General features: G+C 39.9%; 2 protein-coding genes across 4 annotated transcripts; both read right to left on the bottom strand.

Annotated features, from left to right (window-relative positions):
- Positions 1-1,657: 1,657 nt before the first annotated feature.
- On the bottom strand, positions 1,658-7,126 carry COPRS (coordinator of PRMT5 and differentiation stimulator). 3 transcript variants are annotated; one of them, XM_035342572.1, is made up of 4 exons: positions 6,504-7,126; positions 5,754-5,877; positions 4,986-5,243; positions 1,658-2,961 (listed from the first exon to the last, which is right to left on the bottom strand). In XM_035342572.1, exons 2-4 carry the CDS (start codon positions 5,872-5,874, stop codon positions 2,792-2,794), a joined length of 549 nt encoding a protein of 182 aa, XP_035198463.1. In that variant the 5' UTR covers positions 5,875-5,877; positions 6,504-7,126; the 3' UTR covers positions 1,658-2,791. The 3 variants fall into 3 exon arrangements, with proteins under 3 accessions (XP_035198463.1, XP_035198460.1, XP_035198459.1); XM_035342569.1 differs by having other exon boundaries at positions 6,425-7,126; XM_035342568.1 differs by having other exon boundaries at positions 6,286-7,125.
- Positions 7,127-7,547: 421 nt separating this feature from the next.
- UTP6 (UTP6 small subunit processome component) lies at positions 7,548-18,442 on the bottom strand. The gene is made up of 19 exons (XM_035342567.1): positions 18,279-18,442; positions 18,119-18,203; positions 17,191-17,232; positions 17,017-17,109; positions 16,434-16,481; positions 16,246-16,309; positions 15,575-15,693; positions 14,961-15,038; positions 14,415-14,496; positions 13,118-13,199; positions 12,349-12,530; positions 11,389-11,468; positions 10,778-10,855; positions 10,411-10,590; positions 10,010-10,090; positions 9,133-9,242; positions 8,984-9,050; positions 8,622-8,694; positions 7,548-8,044 (listed from the first exon to the last, which is right to left on the bottom strand). The coding sequence occupies exons 1-19, from the start codon at positions 18,368-18,370 to the stop codon at positions 7,887-7,889; spliced, it is 1,794 nt and encodes a 597-aa protein (XP_035198458.1). The 5' UTR covers positions 18,371-18,442; the 3' UTR covers positions 7,548-7,886.
- Between the last annotated feature and the right edge of the window lie 285 nt (positions 18,443-18,727).

Here is an 18,727-nt window from a genome sequence, read left to right on the forward strand (position 1 = left end):
GAGAGTGTTCAGATCAAACCTTACATTAAGCCCCTTCCCTAACAAGCACGGCCAAGACGAACGAAATTAGGTTTGCCAACATATCCCCAGAGAGTGCAATGCTTCTCTGCTGTAAAACCCACATGCTGTTTTTTGTGAGGCTGGTAGGGGTGGTGTCAGATTTAACCTGAAAGGAAAACTGAAAAAAATCTTTTAAGTTTACAATCATTTAAAACACAAACAGCTTGGCATGACAATTTCTCCTCAAATAACACTACAGTCCAGACAGACAAGGCTGATGGCAATTAAAGGTACTAGCTGAAAACAAACAAACAAAAAAAAAAAAAAAAAAAAAAAAACACACCTTGATTTGAGATGTAAAAGTCCATTTATAAAGTGCATAGAAAATGCCATTGAGACTTCTGGACTGATGGAATTTTGGAATCATACAGCAATAAAATTAACCTAATCGATGTTAATAAGGACTTTTTTGTTTTCCTTTTAAAACAATTCTAAAGAAGGTGGCTTTGCTTCCACAGAACTCCATTGGTTTCATCTTTATTAAATCTGATGGGACATCTCCCACAAGCACAGTAAAAAAATATATATTAAGCCCAAAGTCAAGTGATGTTCTTCTCTCAGCCATGGGAGAAATTTTCAGTCTAGTAAATATAACTTCAGAGTGAAATAAAAAAATGAGAAACTAATCAGGGCCATGAATCAGTCTCACTGGGGAACAACCGGGCAATGCAGAACCCAAATCTAAATAGCTATCCATGTTAGAAATCCAGCCCAGGGATCTGACACTTGCTGGTGAAACTTCGTACCAGATGAAAACACACGATACACCATTTTTTGCTGCCCTCTGCAGGGTAGCACTGAGCATTGCCATCTACAGCTGAGGCTTGGTAAGTGATAAACAGGCTCACAAGATAAACTGTTTATTTTCCAAACAACCTTTACAATTTACTGGTATTGTTGCTTCACTAATCAGCAGTCAATTTATATTTATTAATATTGAATTTATAACTGCAAGTCAGCAGTTGATGAGTCAGCTACAGTCAGGCTCAAGAGTTCTATTCCCATTTTCTAGGTTAGAAAAAGAAGCCATATCCGAACCTAAAAAGCTGGGCATAGTCAATTCCCTCTTCTATTCTACAGAGGAAAGTGCATGTTCTAACACAGGACTCCACTCAAGGAGCAGCTCCCCCCCTCTCTCTCTGATACACAGCAGTCCACATAACAAAACCCATCAGTGCCTTAGCAGAGTTAGGGCTTTCTTCGTGTGCAAGAAAAGAACAGTGTTAGCCTGTGCTTTCTGGGTATGCATGCACTCTGGATGCATGCCGAAGTAAGTTGCAATGGAAATACTACTCCTCAGAGCACTCCATCATGCAGGAATAAAAGAACAGGCCCTCTTTGTTGCAATCCCACCAGCAGGCTTCTGTTCCTTACTCCAGTTGCTTGCTACGTACCAAGACTTAACCAGGAACTCCAGTGTACCAAAAGAAAAGTCTCTTCCAAGCTCTTTTACTTCTCTGCTCTCAAGAAGATTAAGGAAATATCACTGTCTCATTCACTTTGTCCTTCCAAACTAATATGGAAATTATTTTAGTCTCAGAGATTGGATGATTTAAAAAAATAATAATAATAATAATAATAAAAATAAGTCTTCCAGTGTTAACTCCTTCCTTGAGAATAAACAAGCACAGGTACTGTGATCCAATATCTGGCAGCGTCAAAGTCGTCAAGAAGTTCTTGAGAGAGAAGTGATGAATGAAACATGAACATTAGAAGATTATTGTTTCTTAAGTCATCAGCCATCAAATCCACTTATATTTTTCATTCGAGATCATTTCCTTTAATTCCAAAGCAAAGGCAAGGAGGATGTGGTTCTCATTCCAGCTATTCTCTTAGAGACATTGGGGAGTTATTTTGTGTTCCCATTCGTCAAAACAAAATTTTGTGTTCCCATTTGTCAAAACACAAATAACAGCAAAAATATCCACATCTGTCATGAACTTTACCTCACTACTGTGTGCAGGACACACCAAGATTATATAATGATATTTTCTTTGTCATTACATATCTAACGTAATGTGACAATGTTATAAAGACAGCTGTGAGCCTAGAAGATAATATGCCTGTATGCAAGAAGGTCTGATGTGGAAAAACCTTTCCTGGCAGACAGTCAAACACCCGGCATTCCTATTGGATAAAGAAATCCCAACTATATGTCTGCATACATGTTACAAATGTGACATACATTTTACAAATTCCTTCATATTGAAATACATAAAAAAAAAAATTGTATTTGCCACATCTGATTTTGTCAAACACAAATATTAGACATGGAATAACAAACTACAACACAGAAGGTGCAAGGAGGAAGAGTTTTTAGAGCTATCTGAACCAATTTGATAACATCAAATAGAAAGGAAAGAAAAGAACAAGTTACATAGCCAGACACACAACTATCAGCACATCAAAGCTGGCAAAGCTTGGCAACCAAGCTGAAGTTTAGAAATTAAATACTTCCTCCCAAACAATTAATTAGCAACAACCTAGATCTATACAATACAAACTGAAAGTAGTCCAGAAACACACTGACTGCGTGCAGCTAGCACCTGCACGCTGGTTTCCCGGGGTCAGGTGTGGTCGCTTAATGAATACCTCAGAAACAGTCTAAGATAAACTTCGGAGATGGCGTGGCATTTCGGGCCTTAAGCAGAAAACTGCAAGCAAGCCAAATGGCTTGACACAACTTGGTGAAGAACACAATCCAACTCAGAAGCCGTACTTAGTTCTGATCTCATTCATCAGCATCATCAAACTGGCCAATCTCAGTCATTCTAACCGGCAGTGTAAAAGCAAGACTAGCTGCATGGTGACAACATGGGTTGTACAACGATTCCTCTTGCAAGGAGTATGAGACCAAAAGATTATTTTCCTGAAAGCTTCCGCAGTAGAGATCACCAGCATCTGAAGAAGATGAAAGAAAAGACGTAAACCATGAAAGGTATTTAGAAAACTAGCGGTATAATGTAGCAGATTGTTTTTGCACTTCTACAGCATTTTCCAGTCAAGAATTTCAGTCTGATCTGCCAGCACTCATGAATTAAACCTAAAAACAAACAAATAGAAAGTTGAATTTGACAACATCTTCATTTTAATGAAGGTTCCTGCCACAGAGACAAAATAGTTTTCTGAAAAGCTCAACAATATACCTGACTTCAGAACATCTAACACCAGCTCTTAAAACGTATGCAGTTCTCTTCTCTCCAGGCACAAAAGGTTCATGAAGCCATTTCCCTTATTTCCCCCTTTCTCCACAACCACGTCCCAAATTAGGATACCTCCGAGCCCTTTTAAGACTGGGTCACTGGACAGAAACAGAAGGGCGGGGTTCTATAAAAGCTACCTCTGAACAGCATTTTAACTAACCTAGAATTAAGCCTAATAAACCGTTTATTTAACCAGCCTAGCACAAAAATAGAGCAAAATCCTTTTACATAAGCAAAAGATTACTAGAGAGCAGACACTGAAAGGCCAGTACATCCACTGGCCAGTTTTCCAGTAGCACTGCAGGACAAACTTTAAAAACGCTTGCATTCAATGAAGTTAAAATCCCATAAAATGATAAACCAAGCATGTTTTTGATTTGTAGTAGCCAACAACTCAGGCACTCATATTCAGTGTTGCAAGCACTCGAGTCCCATAATCACAGCTTCCTTCAGTGAAATTTGTGAGTATTTGAAGAGCATAAGCTACAGGTCAGGATGACTTAACTGAACGCAGGAACAGATGAAAACTTGTGATAGTTCCAATAAAAGATATATAATAAAAAAAAATCAAAACATTCCATAAAGTTGAACAGACAAGATTTAAGACAGTCCAGAATGAAAGAGGGAAACATACAAAAAGGAATTAGCACCCATAAAAGAATCAGTCTTTTTCTCAGATTACCTAGTATGAAAAGCTACTACTGTATTCCCTCTTTAAAATCAGAATGATTTTATAGAAGGCTGCAAAAACTTTCCCAGTTCATTCTGTTATCAACCTATGGAACTGGAATACAACAGCCATTTATGGAATTAAAATAAACAGAGAATTGGTATTTCCTATACAAAGAAAGAACTGTGTGTATTTAATTCCAATAAATTCATTCACAATAATGAGAAGAAAATGGAAATGGTTCTATTCTGTGTCCACAAAGACACAGCAGGTTATCGCTCACTGTTGGCTAAACACCATCCAGTTGTTTTATCCCAACATACAGCCTGGCCTGAGTGTCTCAGTTCAATACATGAGTCACTGTAAAACAGATTACAAACCAGAGAATTAATATGGCTCTAAAGATGTGGATGGAAGTGCTTCAATCTATTGCACATTTGTCTGTGGGACTGATAGGGACATTGTCAATTACGTGCACAAAGACTTCAGAGAATCAAGCTTCAAAGTAAAATAATAAAGAAAAACACCCTCAACTCAAAAAATAACGAAGAAGCAAAAAAAAAAAAAAAAAAAAAAAAACACCACCCAACACAGAAAACACCTACAGCAAAAGCAACAACAAACCATATTCAGAACGGTGACTGAGTGCTTGCACCGCTCCACACCCAAAAAGCCCATGCTCTTGACGGACATTATGGCTGGATGCTTGGAGGGAAGGAGAGTTCCTCAACTTCTCTCTTCTGATTCAGAATAACAAAGATGCATTATAATAGAGGGCCAACTTCTCCAGAGAAACTCGATACACATACACAATTCTTCTTATCATTTCACTGCTTAAGAATTTAATTGCTCAAGCAAGATTTGCATGTGAACTTGACAACATTGCCTATAACTCCTGTATTTAGCAACAAAATTAAGCATTACAAATGCATGAGGTAAATGGAAATATCAAATGATTCAAAAGAAAAGAACATGGAGTTATTTAAATACATTTTCCTACACAGCACCTACCTCCACATGCTCAAATGAAGCACAAGTAAATTTGTACTCACCATAAGGATTACTTTCAGACTCCTCCAATTCTTTATCCCAGTCCTCCACCTCATACACCGAAGCAGTTTGCTGCTCAGGAGAAGTAACATTCTCAAGCATATTTGAGATTTCACCATCCAGGTCTTCTAGGTCAGGCTGTACATAATGACAGTCAACAGGAGATCGACTGACATCATCTTCATAGGCAGAGATATCAGAGAATTCACTTTCTTCAGAGCCACTGTCAAGAACACGTGGAATATTCTTCCGCGAACATTCTAAAAAAAAAAAAAAAGGAAAGCCAACAGAGATATTTAGGAATTAAATATGAACAATTAAAGGCTTAAGATGGAATAATTTGGCCAGGTGTGTGAATGTGCTTTTTAACTAATGGTGTAATTACAATAGATGCTATTTCAAGTGCTTCTTTAGGTTTCAGATGCTTGGGAATGTCAGAAACACGCATATGTCACAACATTAGCTGAAGTAAAGATTTTCCATAAACTCTTGTTGAAACATTATTCTTTAAACCAGGGCAGAGGAACCAGAAGACCTTCTTCACCATATTAATATCTAGATATTTATTTTTTTTTAATTATGTTGAAACACTGTAACTTTGGCTTACCAAAGATATATATATATTTTGTACTATTGATTAAACACTCTCGTTCATGTGCACGCACAAATATCTACACAAAAATAGTTTAGCAAAGTAACTCAACAGGAATTTCCCATGTATCACAGAAAGGTTTTAAGTATCTTTCCTCGAGCAGATTTCCATTACTTACCATCTGCTTTGGTTTGTCCCAGTATTATAGGCTTAACTTTTCTGGGCTTCCAGTTCATAGTTTCCCTCTTGTCAGGAAGTCGCTCCTCCTCAAAGGTTGTGCACTCAAGGGAGGCAGCCATCACCTACAAAAAAGTTTTAAAGAATTCGGTTGCCTCTCACCAATTCCTCCAGTGAGGCTCACGCAACCGCTACCATAGTTGAGTGCTCTGGAGCCCTTGGGCATGACCTGTTTGTTCCCTTGATGAAAGAGAGGTTTTAAACCAGACAGGCTTTGATTTCAGAAAGCAGATCTGCCAGGGGTGGATTTTTCTGCTGCTGCCATCAGTCACACCTGGCAGCCACCACAGAGCCGCTAGTCTCCTCAGTCACAGCAGTAATCCTGCTGCCACTCTCAATTTGGGGAACAGGGCCCAAAACTGACCCAAAACATACCAGTTGGGGAACAGCAGCAGATAGTGAAAGCTGCTAACAAAGGTGAAGAAGACAAAAAGAAATATAAGCACAAAGACTACAAACTACTGTCCAAACACCTTGTGGGAGCCGCCCTGCTGAGGACACAGCCGAGGACCAGACCTTCCAGCAGCCCTGAGTAACTCCTGAAAGATGGAGGACGTGACTTGAGGGCCCCTACGAGGAAAGCAAGGTGAGCTACCCTCACCGGGGCATTACAAGAGACAAACTCCTCGGCGAGCACCCCCCACACGGTGCTGTGGTACGGCAAGTTGGGCTCCCAGCTGCTCACACACACCTGGGGCCGCGCCGGCTGCCAGGAGCGGCCTGAGAGGGGCCGAGGCGGGCAGAGCGCCGCGTTCTTTGGGCAGCACCACAGCAGCGGCCCCCTTCACCGCCGGGAGAAGCGAACCAGCCCGCCCGCCCCGCCGGAGCCCCCTCACACCCGCCGAGGCGGCGCTGAGGCGGCGTCCGGACGCGCAGCCGCGACCCTGAGGAGACGGCGGCGCCGCCCTGGCGCCTTCCCGCCCTGCCCGTCCCCTCAGCGCGCTGTGAGGTGCGCGGTGCCCCGGGAAGGACGGCCGGGCTTCAGCCGTGCCTCGGGACCCGCTGGTCGTAAACGGCGGCTGCCACGAAGTCTGGAGAGCGAAGAGCGAGGTCTGGCAGTGAGGTGGCGCCGGGACAGCCAAGAGCACCAGCGAGCAGCGGGACACGACCGCTTCTCCCTCCTCGCCACTCAGCGCCCACCTGCCTCACAGCGTTACACGCCTTATTTACACACAGAGACCACTGCTGGCCGTATTTTTTTGAGTACGTGATACAGAACTTCTTTCTCTGCTACTAGAGAAGGAACTATTGCTGCATACTCCTATACTTTCCCTAGAAATCCTCTACAGGATGAGCTAATGGCCCAGTGATAGCATTTATGTTGATTTAACAAGTGTGATACCAGAAAATGTAGTTCTGCAAATAGCCACGGACAGCAGTGTCTCAAAAATCGTTAGCCAGTTTTTCAGGGTTTGAGGACAGAAGGTTGAAGTGTATAGTTCAGAACTCACTGCTATCACATCAGGAACATTGTTGACAGATTCTCAGCTCACCTTCACATTTCAGAGTCACACTCAGAATTACGACATAAGATGCAAACACTAATTCAAGGTGTTTGCAGAAGTTGTTTGGTGGTTGAATGAAGATTACAGATGACTTCAAGGTTAAGAAACAATAAACAAATACCACCATTTTACAGATTTCTCCAGTGTTCCATTACTCAACTTTGATAAGATAGGAAAACCACTCACAGATGTAGGGTGTTTTTTTTGTAGTTTTTGTTTTTTGTTGTTGTTGTTGCTGTTGTTTTGTTTTGGCATTTGTGTGTTGTAGTATTAGCTTTCCAGAGTGTAAAAGCTGATGCATTAAGATTATTCCATCTCAATGACTGGGCAGGAAGAAATCTCTTAGAATTCTCAAATAACGTGCTCACAGACTCCTCTACTTTCTCCAAATGTGCACTAAGATGAAACACTAGTAACAGCTGCAGTGGGGCAGATGCTTTTTTTCCACATATGCAAGAAAGTTAAAAAAAAAAAAAAGACACACTTTAATATGACCCAGAAACATATTTACCTTTGTATAAAAGTTTAAAAAGAATCCACAATGTTACATTGTAACTATTTTTAGTTTTTCATAAATGTCCAGTTTGCAATAAAGTGTATTTGGAAATGAAGTCTTCCACTTGATCTCCCTGCAACATCTTCACAGCTCGCCAGTGAATACTCCCACAGTTTTCTGGTTTGCCTTGGGGATGACTTAGTTCCTCTTTGATATAATCCAGCCAGAGATCTTAAAAAGAAAAAAAAGTTCTTGTTAAATTTTGATTTGATATTATTTAACGAACATACTAAACCTAACCAAGAAATGCTCTTTTTATAAGTGTTCTTGATCTTAATGTAGTGAGGTTTGTCAAACCTCTCCCCCTCAGTCTCTTGCAGTCCAAAAGTCTGGGTTCTGCTCCCATGTGGAACTGAAATAGCACAACCCTTTAGCAGCAGCTTCCTATAGCATCAGGGAAATGGATCTCTGTACTTTCTAAAAAGGCATACTGCAAAAATCTTGATTATAAAAACATGGCTCCACACTTTTCACAAATGTAAATTAAAGGTGATGTGCATCTCTTATTCCAGGCCACTGTTAAAAACTATTATTTGCTAGTAGTTCTGCTAAAGCTAGACTACCTTAAACAAAGGCCCTGGACTGCAAGTGTAGTGTTGCTGCAGTGTGTCACACACTTAATGGCACAAAAGAACTAAACTCTACCCTGCATGACAGTAATCACAAGGACAGAACAAACAACTACTTTTGTTCAAACAGACAGAAATAAAGCAGGCAGCACTGAATTGAAAAGACAAAAATCCCTTACCAGAATCCGTTGAACCAAACTCTCTCAAGGCACGTTCGTAGTATTCTCTCAGATTAAGCATTTTGCAGGATTCCTAACAAAGGAAGGTATTAAAAGACCGTTTATTTCGTACATAAGTGAATCTGCAGCTTGATTAGATTCTTACAAAGTAAAAGAGTCATAGTAATTATACATACCCACACATTGCCAAAAATTAGTTACCATGGAACTTGGTTTTGCATTATATGCTATGAATCAACTTTGGAAGACAAATATGAACCGATTACAAACTAATGACACTACTCATAAGCCCTTAATTTCATATCAAAGTTAGAAGTGTATTTTACAAATACAAGACACTAGTTGGATCTTCATCAGCTTACTTGCTCCTTTTCGATTTGAATCATCTTCTTGAAGAAGTCAAGTGAAAGTGGACGATTTTCATGTAGGCTAAAGTAAAAACAGAAATAACTTTAAACTTTATGCCTTTTACAATTTGCCCTAGAATAATAATATTTAAAGTTCTTGTCACCTGGTAAAGACTCTTTTTACTTTCTTATAACCACCATTCCTATAAGCCCAGTCAAGATATTTTTCTTTCATAGTCACAGATTCAGCAGGAGCTGTGGCATGCAAGGATCTCTGCAAGTTAAAGAGTAAGAGAACCAACTACAATTAAAAGGCAACAAGGAAGAAGAAACCAAACAGTACCCTTTCTCTAATTAGATATCTGACATACAGCAGATCTCATGAGACAAAGTACTGACAAAAGCACCCTGAATGACGTCTAAAAACAGTATTATATAAAACAATCATTATTTTTCAAACTAGAATATTAGTTGTAATCTAAAATACATTTCACTTTCCATAATCCACATAGCTGGCATTTAGCATTCCCCTATCATCCTTCATGCAGAGGGTTTTACGATAATCTGCAAACAACTGAAGCTTCCACTGGAAGTGTTATGTTGTAAATAGAAAAAAAAAAATGCCAGGCAAATAACAAATGTTTTGCCCTCAGCGATTTAGAAAATTTACAGTGGGATTCAAGTCTCTGTTTTGTTCTCGAGTCTTCTGCAACAAGGCTGACATTTTCACACAGATTGGAAAATGCTAATTTTTGTGTTCAGACAGACATCTGAAAATACTGTAAAAATTCCAGACCGTGAAGTAAAAGCCCATCAATAGTTGTGCTTACAAACATCTAGATGTCTTTGAAGCACGGGGATGACATTTGTGCTTATGAACTCACAATCAGCTGACTCTTGGTAACAGTTTTACTTGAAATGCTTTGATATCAACAAATCCATGAAGGAACTACAGCATAAAGCATTTGTTAAATGCTCCATCCATACACAGTTCCTGTTTACTTTCACATGGTCATAAAAAGATTTCTATTAGCTTCGTACCTGGTAGAGAGCTTCCGTGTCTTGCTTGCTATTTGTGCCTTCACTCCATTCCACCCAGAGGACCCATAATGGCAAAGTGCCCTACAAGGTAAGCAGAGAAATCAAATGATTAGAATAGCAGATAGCAACACATCTACCAGGTTCTACATCACAGCTGTTTTAAGAACTCTCTAGGGAACCTGCTTTGGCAGGAGGGTTGGACCCGATGATCTCCTGAGGTCCCTTCCAACCCCTACAATTCCTGAACGCAATGTGCGTGTGAAATGTTAAGCTCTTACTTTTGGCTTCAAAAGCTGTTAGGGGCTGTGTCTGCCTTGTGAAGGAAAAAAATGCTTCAAATAAGTGTCAGAGGTTTCCTGCTCAAGACTTAATGAATGCAAGTCCATAAAAGCAGCACAGACCTTAGATTTCAAGTGCTTAAAGGCTTCTTCAAAACACTGGGTCACATTGTCATTCTTCAGTTGGATCAACACCTGCAGCCTCATCTGCCACATTTCTGCTGACAGGCTGAAGCGCTTAGTTGCAGCTTCTGCCACCTCTGTAGCCTTCTCAGAAAGGTTGGACTCCAGTAAGAGTTGAAGCTAAAAAAAAAAAAAGAAATTTAAATAAATAGCAGATGCAGCTGATCACCACAAGAGACTACTAGTATTTTGTTAAAAGCAAAGCCTTGCACACAATATTGCCCACTTTGCTAGCTACGAAATGGCAGTTTTAGGCATGCATCAATTCAGGACAGTCTCTCAGTCTATTCTCTGTATCAACTCTTACCCACTGCTTATAGAGAGATTCTGGCAACAAACTGGACTCGTGTGCTTTGCTGAACACACTTAGTGTCCTCTCCAGTCTCTAGAACAGAGAACAAAAGATAAAAAATTATTCCTTATATACAAGATCCCAGCATTACCAGAAGGCCAGAGGATTTGTTTATCAAAACATCAGTAAAATTCAATAAAAGTTATGCATCTAATGCTTTATGTGCCCATATACATTACAAGATAAAGGTGGAATCTGAGCATTTGAATTACACCTCCCTCTTTAAGGAGCAAAAGAAAAATGGAGCAATGTTCTTTTACTGTATTAAAAGGTAACCAAACCACAAAGGATGATTACTTGTTTGCACTCTTAGCAACTTCCATCCAAGGAGCTTGCAGTACTTTACTGACAAGCCTGGTTTATGCGTGATGTATTCATGTTCAGGCAGGCCACATGTAAGCTCAACAGTAAAATCTGCTCCGTCAGATGGAGACTAAATTATTTTTAATGAGAGCCACTTGTCACTATTTCTGATAAAACATTCAAATACACTTACTCCTTGTCTGAAAGATTACAGAGGTCAGTAAAATAGTCTTGTTACTATGATTTCCTAATGACCTTTTTACCTTTTGCTTTAATTCTTCACTGTTGGTTTTCCTGTTACATCTCTCTAAGCAAAAAGTGATGTAGCATTTCCACATGTCCTCTGTAGAATGAAAGGCATAGTATCACGCTTCATTGAATCACAACAGTAAACACAAATATTTATCTTTAAGGTAAAGAACAGAGAGAATCCAAGCACTAAGTGCTAATGCCAACTTTTTTTTTTTTTTTTTTTTAATGTTACACTGTACAAGAAGCCCTGCATTTATAACATTAATGTTTAAAAATGACTTCCCAGTATAAGCTGCAGTCACTAGTTCTTTCTAAACATCATCAAGCTCTTAGTTCACCTGAGGCTCCTGCAAATGCTGACACAATTAATGTTCAATGCACCCTTTGCTTGTAGTTTTCAATGGGCCTGCAGGAGTGACAACACTCACAGGCAGCTGAGAAAATTCTTTGTCTGACCCCAAAGGCTAAATTAGCAGCAAGTTTGAGTCTACTCCACTCCAGTATCCTGACAGACTTTTCTAAGAATAAGGACGATGACTGATGATGAAGTTGGATATCCACTCCACTGGCAACTCAAAAGCATTGCTTACTCACAGCTAACCAACAACAAACTTCAGTTCATCTGCAGGCTTCCTTTATTCAGGAAACTTTATTTATGATTCCCAAAGCTTTGTGCATCTGTCTAGATGTGGGCTTCTATTCTCTTAATCGTTTAAGTCACATTAATGTTACAAGTAAGCAACAAAAAACACTTTGTTAAGCAATTCTTTCAAGACCATAGATGCATTTGAAAATAACCTGAATAACACGTAAAATAGATCCCCCAAATGGATCTTGAACTGCATCTAAAAGCTGCCTGCATCCTCCAAGGTATGGTAGAGCCTGCCAACAACTACTTTAAAGCTTTCACAGTATGCAGTATGCTAAAATACCAGGAAAACAGATGTTAAAATGCAAGCAGAGTATTTCACCTGTGGGGACAGCTGTCACAGCCTCTTCAAAGACTGCACAGCACCGTTCCTCCCTCTGGGTCATTTCGGATACTTTCATCTGTTTTGTTGTGGGTTCTGTGGACTTCAGGGACCCCAGATCCAGCTCTCGACGGGCCATGTAGTCCCACGTAAGAGGATCATCAGCATATTTGGTCTGCAAACTAACAAACCACGTCTATAACACCCCTGTACTACCAATGTTCTTGTACAAGTACCTTTAAAAGGGTTGTTGTGTTGGTATCAGGTATAGAAATGTACTCAATTCCTAAACAATCAAATGTTAGAAAAATTTTACCTTTCAACAAGAAAAAATGTTTGTTTTAATATAGATATTCTCCAATAATAGCATGAACTAGACTGGCACATTTCCAGACACCTTTCTTTTGAGAGAAGAACAACTGGGGAAGCCACAGATATAGAACCACAAAGTAAACCAGAAATTCCATGGTTCCTACACCTAAGTTAGGGAAACAACTGTTGGAATAATTCAGTGACAACAACTATACTTCATCTACATTTTTCTTAGCAGGTTTTCAAAGCCTATCCTGAAGTCAGATACAAGCATCTTTTTGTGAAGAGTATGCATGCCTCAGACACTTTGCTCTTCTGAAAGTATTTCAGATACACCTTACACCTTAGATTTTTACTTCCCTAGAGGAACAGCCTTTAGTCATTAACCTCTCAACCCACTATAAATTAGGGAAGTATAAGAGCGTGCATATATAATAATAAATTTAAAAAATCTCACCTTTCAAGAATTTCTTTTTGCAAATCTTGGGTAAAATCAAAGAGCTTTGCAATAGAAAGCACAGCCAGATGGAACTCAACACCTACAAATCAAGAGGGGAAAAATGGTACCAAGTAGAATATTACATCCCATTACATACTTTGTATTTTTGTATCCCTGTAAGCTTTTTTCAAGGCACAGATACCATTTAAGTCTTTGGATAGATACTCTTTTCTGCAAGTCTCAGTAGTCAAGCCATATGGTAAGCCATATGTTACTATGTTAATTGCCTGACTGTATTCTTCTTTGATTTCATATTAGCTAGTGACAAAAAGAGGTCACGAGAGGCAGGACACTCCAGACTCCAAGGTGATAAACTAGTCCTGTCCTCTGACACGCCAACAGATCCTTCCAGCTTGGTTCCACTTGCTTATCAGCACCTCCTCTACTCCTTCATTCAGTTCTTCCACGAAAACACAGAACGGCTGCACACGTGGGACAAGCCTCTCCAAAACTGCACACAGTACATGCCATCCACCTTGTATCTTGCTAACTTATCTCTGAGAATGCCAGATAACATGACTTGACCTATGACTTCACAGCAAATCCCTATCAATCATTACTCACCACTTTATTTTTAGGTGTTTACAAATCATTTATATGCCTATTTATTCCACTATTTCTCCAGGAATTTAAATTAAGCCAACTCTTTCTCTAGTTTCCTCTAATATCCTCTTTTCCCCCTTTACTTTTGAATACCATTATTATATTATGCCTGTTGCCTTCTAAAACATCTTCATCTGTCATGGTTTCTCAAAGATACCTGATACTAATTTACAGCTATTTCAGCCAATTCTCTTAATAAAATGGGTGAATTTTCCTAAGCTTGGTTAGTTTAGAATCACCTAACCTGTTTTATTATTAGTTTGAATTCTTTCTTCCTTGTCACTAGTGCTAACTGGTTAGTTGTGATCTAGTGTTCAGTAAAAAAAGAAATAAACCAAAAAACCTAAACTTTCGAAATAATTCTAAACTATCTTCCCTTCATACTTTTAAACAAACAAGTTTTGAGACTGTAAGCCCAGAACCTATGCCACTTCAGTCCAAAAGCTGTTGTACTGGAAGAGGTGTCAGCGTGCAGAACAGTTGTGAAATCAGAACAAATTACTTCAGTTCTTTTATAGTTTGGCATTATCTGGACATCCCGAAAAAGATGTTATATTTGAAAATTTATATTTGTGTGTATACTGGAACTAAACAATTTATATTATCAACTGGAGAAGTGACATTTTCCTTAGTACAAGAAATGTTAAATCACCTTTAATTTTCTGAGCAGCATCCCTGTAGATTATGCGAGCCAGCTCCCCATTAAGGATCTCTTCAGAATAATTGAATTCCCCCTGCAATATCAAGCATAACATTGTTGAAAAAACTGTTTTCCTTCCTCAGCTACCATTTTTGCAAACATGGAAAAATATCAGAAAAATATATTAATTTTTATCTTCACCTAAATCCATCTTAATCTAGTTTGCCCAAACCAACCATAATGAAATAAGAGAAAAAAAAATTACTTTAAAAATAATAATAATAATAAATCACTTTAAATATTCCTTTCCAGAACTGGCTACTAACTTTCAAACTGGGGGATATAACAAAAGACTTTACAAATGTAAAGAAAAAACAAAGTATAAAGTATTTGAGCTGAGCATCAACCAACACTCGAAAAGTTTAACGTAGGCACAGGGCATGAACATAAACTTTCCCTAAGCTGTCCTTAAACGAACTGTTAATATAGATCTCATGAAACTACACTTTCCAATGTGTGATATGTAAGCAGACAGTATCTCAAGTTTAGGGGACCTACCAAGTCCATCTTTGCTTGTTCAAATGCTTTCTTTTCCTTCCTCTGTTTCTCAGCATTCATCAGCTCCATTCTGAAATACTGCAAGAAAGAGAATAAAGTTAAAAGATGGTGGGTATGGAGACATGGTGGATAAAGCATAAAATACATTAAGTCCGCAAACATGAAGAAAAACAAGCTCTGTCTGAGAAGCTATAAATCAGGTCTTGCCAATATCCCACACGTGTTTGAGAGCCTTGCTTTTTAAAGATTTGTGCCTATAGCCATCTGCTGTATGTACTCAGACATTTCACACATTCCGAAATTCCAATTTTCTAGTCATTCTTTAAACCTTAACTTGCCCTCACAGAAAAGCATGCTCCCTACCAAACACTACGGATGCCAAATTTAATACAAAATCCTCAATTTGCAAACATAAATACAAGATTTGCTGAAACAAAACCAAAAAAAGATGCATGTTACCAATACAAAGTATTTTTAATCTATTTTTTAAATCTTTTTCACAACATTCCCCCCACTGGTGGAAAAGGTTTTCACCAGACTGATACGAGAAATTTGATGGACGATTTGCTTCAACTAATCAAATAACTTCTCATAGAAGAAAATCACGAATTCACCTCTTGATAAAGTTTTGGACACTCTGGATGGAAGCGCAAAGCACGAAGGAACAAGTGCCTTGCACTTTCTGATGAAAGTCGTGTCTCCATTTCCCATTTTGCTGCCATAATCCACAGTGCTGCAACAGAAGATATGAATTAATTCGTTTTAATGCATTAGCAAGTGGCTGGTCACAATAACCCATTTTGAAGCTATTATCCAGGATGTTCAAGTTGTTTTTCTTCAGTGTACCTACCCCTTATGCATGAGCTTAACTATGGAATAGGATTGATGATCTCTCATGTTAAGACCAAGTTAAATATGACTAAAAGCTAAGCAGATCCAGGAAGATTAATCTAGCATAGCTACAGATTCAATGATGGATGGTGATGTCTTCAGTCCTAAAAAGCAGCCACAAGTATTCAACAAGTGCCTCTGAAACACCTACCAAAACCCCAATCTACCTGGGGAACTGTTATTCAAAGCACATGGACTCCCACTGCACATCACCTTTTGATTGTTCAGCACAACCTCTACCAGAGGCCTTTTCTCTGATGTAGCAACAAGGCAAAGAAAAGAGAATAGAAACTTTTACCCCAATAGCTTGAACTGAAATCTATGAAAACTTGAAACAAATGCTATACAGCCTATACTGAGTCATTTGCACAGCACTCGCCACTGCTTTATTTACCTGGTTTATTGGAATGAATGGCCAACATGGTAGAAAACACCTTGCTAAGCTGATGCTTTGCATTCTGAAAAAAAAAAAAAAAGAGTAGTTTTGTAGTTATGTTTTATCTTGTAACACAAGCTCCAGATGCCTGACTGACCAATAATCCAATATCTTGAATCAGTAAGATAAGCATTTTGAAAACTCACCCACTGCTTGCAAAACGCAACATGTGACAGCCAAAGCTGAACATCATCCTGGTGGAAATGCAAGGGAGAGAGCATCAACTTTACAAGCAAGTACAAAATCACTTTTTCATATTGAAAAGCAAACAATATGCACTTGGTACAACTACTTGGCATGCAGAGAGAACTAATTTTGAATCCCAAATTCACTTTTTTTTCTAGATTTTAAAATTCCTGCAAAACATCTGCAGAAAACCAACCTTCCATCTCAATATACACCCTTTGCTGAACTCAACAGAGAACTCACTGTAATAATTCCTTCAATAATTCCAAACTCACACAGCAATATATGGCTCAAGACAGATGATGACTAATGACTAAGAAAATACAAAATATTGTTTGCGTACAAAAAATGTTTGATGTGAATGATCTACTTCTAGGACACTGCTAACTGTAAGACCAAACTTCTGCTTAGTTATTCCTATTACGCTCCTCTGTATTACTGAAAAAGTTTGGTGGCAGTGATATTTAGATTCATTTTTTACATCATGACGTTCCAAAAGGGTATTTTTCAACCTGTCACTATAAATGAAAGAAATAAACTTACTTTCCATTTTCCTGTGGCACGTTTGAAGAGGCTATGGACCCTATGCACAATAGAGCTCTCAATTTCTTCCTTCTTAAATGAATATCCAATGCGCTAGAAGAAAAAAGTATTCTTTTATTGCACTAGAAAATTCGCTGCATAGCATTTTGCATTCTAAGTAACTGACAAACTTACTGCTCTTCTTTTCTTGATCAGTTCCAGCAGGTTAATTTCATACTAGAGTGGGGAGAAAAATAAGTATTTAAAAGCAAATTAAAAGATACGTAATAGTAAAGGAAAAAAAATCCAAATAAAGTACTTTATAGCTAGTCACACAGACAATAAGAATTGCATCCAGGAAAACAGAAGCAACAATTTTGTGGTCAGACCACTAAGGCTGTCTAAAAGTAAATTTAAACAATTTTATTATGCATTATATTCCACAAATGAGCTGTTGGCAACCCGCTCATTCCTAGAATTGTAATGCACAATCCAAATTCCTGAAACTACAGAAGATGTTTTACATATATAGACAATATGCACAGCACATCAGGGGACTGTGATCTCTGCATCCCTGGAGAGAAAAGCACCTCTGGAAAAGAGTCATGACACAAAAGAAGTCTCTCTCATCCCAAACCTCCCAAACAGATGCCAACTCCTGGCTATGCTTCATTCTCAGGTGTGCTTTTAAAGAGCCTGCACTAATAGAATCATCACAGAATCATGGAATGGTTTGGGTGGGAAGGGGCCTGCCTTAAAGACCACCTAGTTCCAACCCCCCTGCCATGGGCAATGATGCCATCTGCTAGACCAGGCTGCCCAAAGCCCCATCCAGCCTAGCCCTGCAGACTTCCAGGGATGGGGCATCCACAGCTTCTCTGGGCAGCCTGTTCGAGTGCTTTATCTTCCTTTTAATAAATAATTTCTTCCTTCTATCCAATCTAAACCTGCTCTTTTTAGTTTAGAGCCATTACCCCGTGCCCTAACAAATCATTTACAAGTGAACACTGGCAGCCAAGGAGAAGAGGCCTCAAGGGAACCGCAGGTAACTACAAAACTTCCTAGCCCCTTACAGGGCTGGATCTACACGACCTAGCAGGCTGTGCCACCCAGTATAGCCCACCTGAATATAATTGACAAAATCCTCCTTCCGAAGAGCTCTCCGCTGAATCTTGTATTCCAGAGCCGAGGCCTTCCTGAGGACAGCCCTGCAAGAAGGAGGCGATCAGCACCCCGCAGCCCGGCCGCCGCGCTGCCCACGGCTCGCCGGGCCGCGGCCCCACCTGATCTCCTTGGGCGTGAAGAGGCCGACCCGCTCCAGCTGCTCCAGCTCCGGGATGCGGTCCTCCAGCCGCTGCTCGATGCGCTCCGCCATGGTGGCAGCTGCGGCGCGGGAACCCCACGCGTGCGCTGAGCCCGGCCCGGCCCGGCACAGCCCGGCCCGGCCCCAGTTCCGCCCGCTCCGCCCCGCGCCTTCCGGGGCCGCCCCTGCCCCGCTCCCGGCCCTGCTCCCGGCCCTGCTGCCGCCCCCAAGGCCGGCGGTGGGGTCCGGCGAGCTCGGGTTTGAGGCGCGGAGAGGCCGAGAATCCGCAGCCAGGGGGCTTGCTGCCTCCCGGGGCAAAGGGCCTCTCGTAGGGCGCCTTCCTTCTGAGAAGATTTGCAATGAGAAAATCGGGTGGCAGTAAAGTTGTTTCTTAAATGAGAGAAGTCCCAGGAAAACAACAAAAGATGT

The sequence above is a fragment of the Oxyura jamaicensis genome, chromosome 18 (assembly GCF_011077185.1).
Source record: "Oxyura jamaicensis isolate SHBP4307 breed ruddy duck chromosome 18, BPBGC_Ojam_1.0, whole genome shotgun sequence".
NCBI classification, from domain to species: Eukaryota; Metazoa; Chordata; class Aves; order Anseriformes; family Anatidae; genus Oxyura; species Oxyura jamaicensis.

Excerpts from the sequence above, each read along its gene's own strand:
- UTP6 (XM_035342567.1), bottom strand. The coding sequence starts at position 18,370 with ATGGCGGAGCGCATCGAGCAGCGGCTGGAGGACCGCATCCCGGAGCTG. Across the intron at positions 12,531-13,117 it reads CAAAAAGAAATTCTTGAAAG|TTTGCAGACCAAATATGCTG; the intron begins GTGAGATTTTTT and ends GTGGTTTGTTAG. Across the intron at positions 8,045-8,621 it reads GTTTGGTTCAACGGATTCTG|ATCTCTGGCTGGATTATATC; the intron begins GTAAGGGATTTT and ends TTTCTTTTTAAG.
- COPRS (XM_035342572.1), bottom strand. The coding sequence starts at position 5,874 with ATGGCTGCCTCCCTTGAGTGCACAACCTTTGAGGAGGAGCGACTTCCT. Across the intron at positions 5,244-5,753 it reads GGGACAAACCAAAGCAGATG|AATGTTCGCGGAAGAATATT; the intron begins GTAAGTAATGGA and ends TTTTTTTTTTAG. Across the intron at positions 2,962-4,985 it reads GTCTGAAAGTAATCCTTATG|ATGCTGGTGATCTCTACTGC; the intron begins GTGAGTACAAAT and ends CATCTTCTTCAG.